Here is a 1,907-nt window from a genome sequence, read left to right as displayed (position 1 = left end):
GCCATGATCAAGGTCGGAGGGCAACACTACTTTAGCTCTGTAGGCTAGGAAGAAAGGTGTGAACCCCGTGGATTGGTTCGGAGTCGTTCTTAGGCTCCAGAGGATCGCTAGGACCTCTACAACCCATCGCTCAGCATACTTATTGAGTCAGTCGAAGATGCAGGGCTTGAGTCCTTGGAGGACCGTGCCATTGGCCCGCTCGACCTGACCGTTAGTACGTGGATGTCCGATCGAGGCCCAATCAATCCTGATGCCGTATCCATCACAGAAGTCAAGGAACTTCTTCCCTATGAAGTTTGTTCCGTGGTCGATGATGATACAGTTTGGAACACCAAACCGATAGATGATGTCGAGGAAGAATTTGACCGCCTCCTCCGAGCGGATGTTGGTGATGAGCTTCGCCTCTATCCACTTGGTGAATTTGTCCACCGCTACGAGTAGGTGAGTGAAGCCGCCCGAGGCCTTCTTGAGGGGTTCGACCATGTCGAGGCCCCAGACCACGAATGGCCAGGTGATGGGGATGGTTTGAAGCTCCTGCGCCGGCAAATGAGTTTGCCGAGCGAAGAACTGGCATCCCTCACACCTGCGGATGACCTCCTCTGCATCTCGTAGTGCGGTGGGCCTGTAAAAACCTTGGGGCTGCGTTGTGTCCATAGATTTCGGTGTGGATTTTGAGAAGTTGTTTCCCTTGGTCGGTTAGGATGCACCTCATGAGTACCCCCGATGGGCTTCGCTTGTAAATTTTGTGACCAATGGCGATGAACAACTTGGCATGTCGAGCGATTAATCGCGCTTCAGTCCTTTCTAGTGGGGGAACCTCCTCAAGGAGGTAGGTGAACAGTGGTGCTCTCTAGTTGACCAGATCGAGCGCCACCACGGCGACGTTGGCGGGCGATATTGGCACGAAGGTGCCAAGGGCAGAGCCCTCGAGCACTTGGTTGAGGTCAGGGCACATCGGGAGGTCAGATCCCCCGGGTGCCAAATCGGTGTCGGAGTGTGTCTGGATCGGATCCTCCAGAACGCGGGTAGACGGCTCATGGAGATCGTTGATGAAGACCCCATCTAGAGATGGATCCTACCTTGCAACCAATTTTGCGAGGAAATCGGTGGCATCATTATCCTTTCTAGGGACATGATGCAGTTCGATCCCTCGGAACTTGTCCTCGAGCTTGCGCACCTCCTGGTAGTATGCTGCCATAAGAGGGCATTTGCAGGAGGACTCCTTCATGACTTGGTCGATGATTAACTCTGAGTTGCCATAGACGTACAGCCACGTAGCGCCTAGCTCGACGGCGATGCGTAGTCCGTTGATGAGGGCCTCGTACTCCGCGGTGTTGTTTGAGGCCAAAAAGTGAAGATGGATCGCGTAGCGGAGCTTGCTCCCATTAGGGGAGATCAGAACCACTCTAGCCCCCGAGCCGGGCGCCATGACTGACCCATCGAAGTACATCGTCCAGTACTCATGGGTGACGTCTGAGGTCTGGAGCTGGACTTCCATCCATTCGGCGATGAAGTCGACGAGAGTCTGAGACTTGATAGCGGTGCAAGGGATATACCTGATGTTGTGGCCCATGAGCTCAATAGCCCACTTGGAGATCTACCCTGTGGTGTCACGGTTGTGGACGATGTCTCCGAGCAGGTACGAGGTGACGACCATGACCTCGTGGTCAGTGAAGTAGTGTAGGAGCTTCTGAGTCACCATCAGCACAGCGTATAGAAGCTTCTGAACCTAGGGGTATCGAGCCTTGGCGTCGGTAAGTACCTCACCGATGAAGTACATCAATCGTTGAACCTTTAGGGGGCATCCCGGCTCCTCCCTTTCGATGACAAGGGCGACGCTCACAACATGGTTGCTTGCCGCGATGTAGAGGAGGAGGGATTCTCCCTGTTCGGGAGCGACGAGGATT

The 1,907-nt window shown here is 54.4% G+C and overlaps 1 protein-coding gene across 1 annotated transcript; it reads right to left on the bottom strand.

Moving 5' to 3' along the window:
- Positions 1 to 1,075: 1,075 nt before the first annotated feature.
- LOC136524374 (uncharacterized) lies at positions 1,076 to 1,573 on the bottom strand. The gene has a single exon (XM_066517773.1). It carries the CDS (start codon positions 1,571 to 1,573, stop codon positions 1,076 to 1,078), a length of 498 nt encoding a protein of 165 aa, XP_066373870.1.
- Positions 1,574 to 1,907: the final 334 nt, after the last annotated feature.

Source organism: Miscanthus floridulus, chromosome 18, assembly GCF_019320115.1.
Source record: "Miscanthus floridulus cultivar M001 chromosome 18, ASM1932011v1, whole genome shotgun sequence".
Classification (NCBI taxonomy): domain Eukaryota; kingdom Viridiplantae; phylum Streptophyta; class Magnoliopsida; order Poales; family Poaceae; genus Miscanthus; species Miscanthus floridulus.
Note: the sequence above shows the minus strand (reverse complement) of the source record. Positions and strands in the feature narration are given on the sequence as shown.

Excerpts from the sequence above, each read along its gene's own strand:
- LOC136524374 (XM_066517773.1), bottom strand. The coding sequence starts at position 1,573 with ATGGGCCACAACATCAGGTATATCCCTTGCACCGCTATCAAGTCTCAG.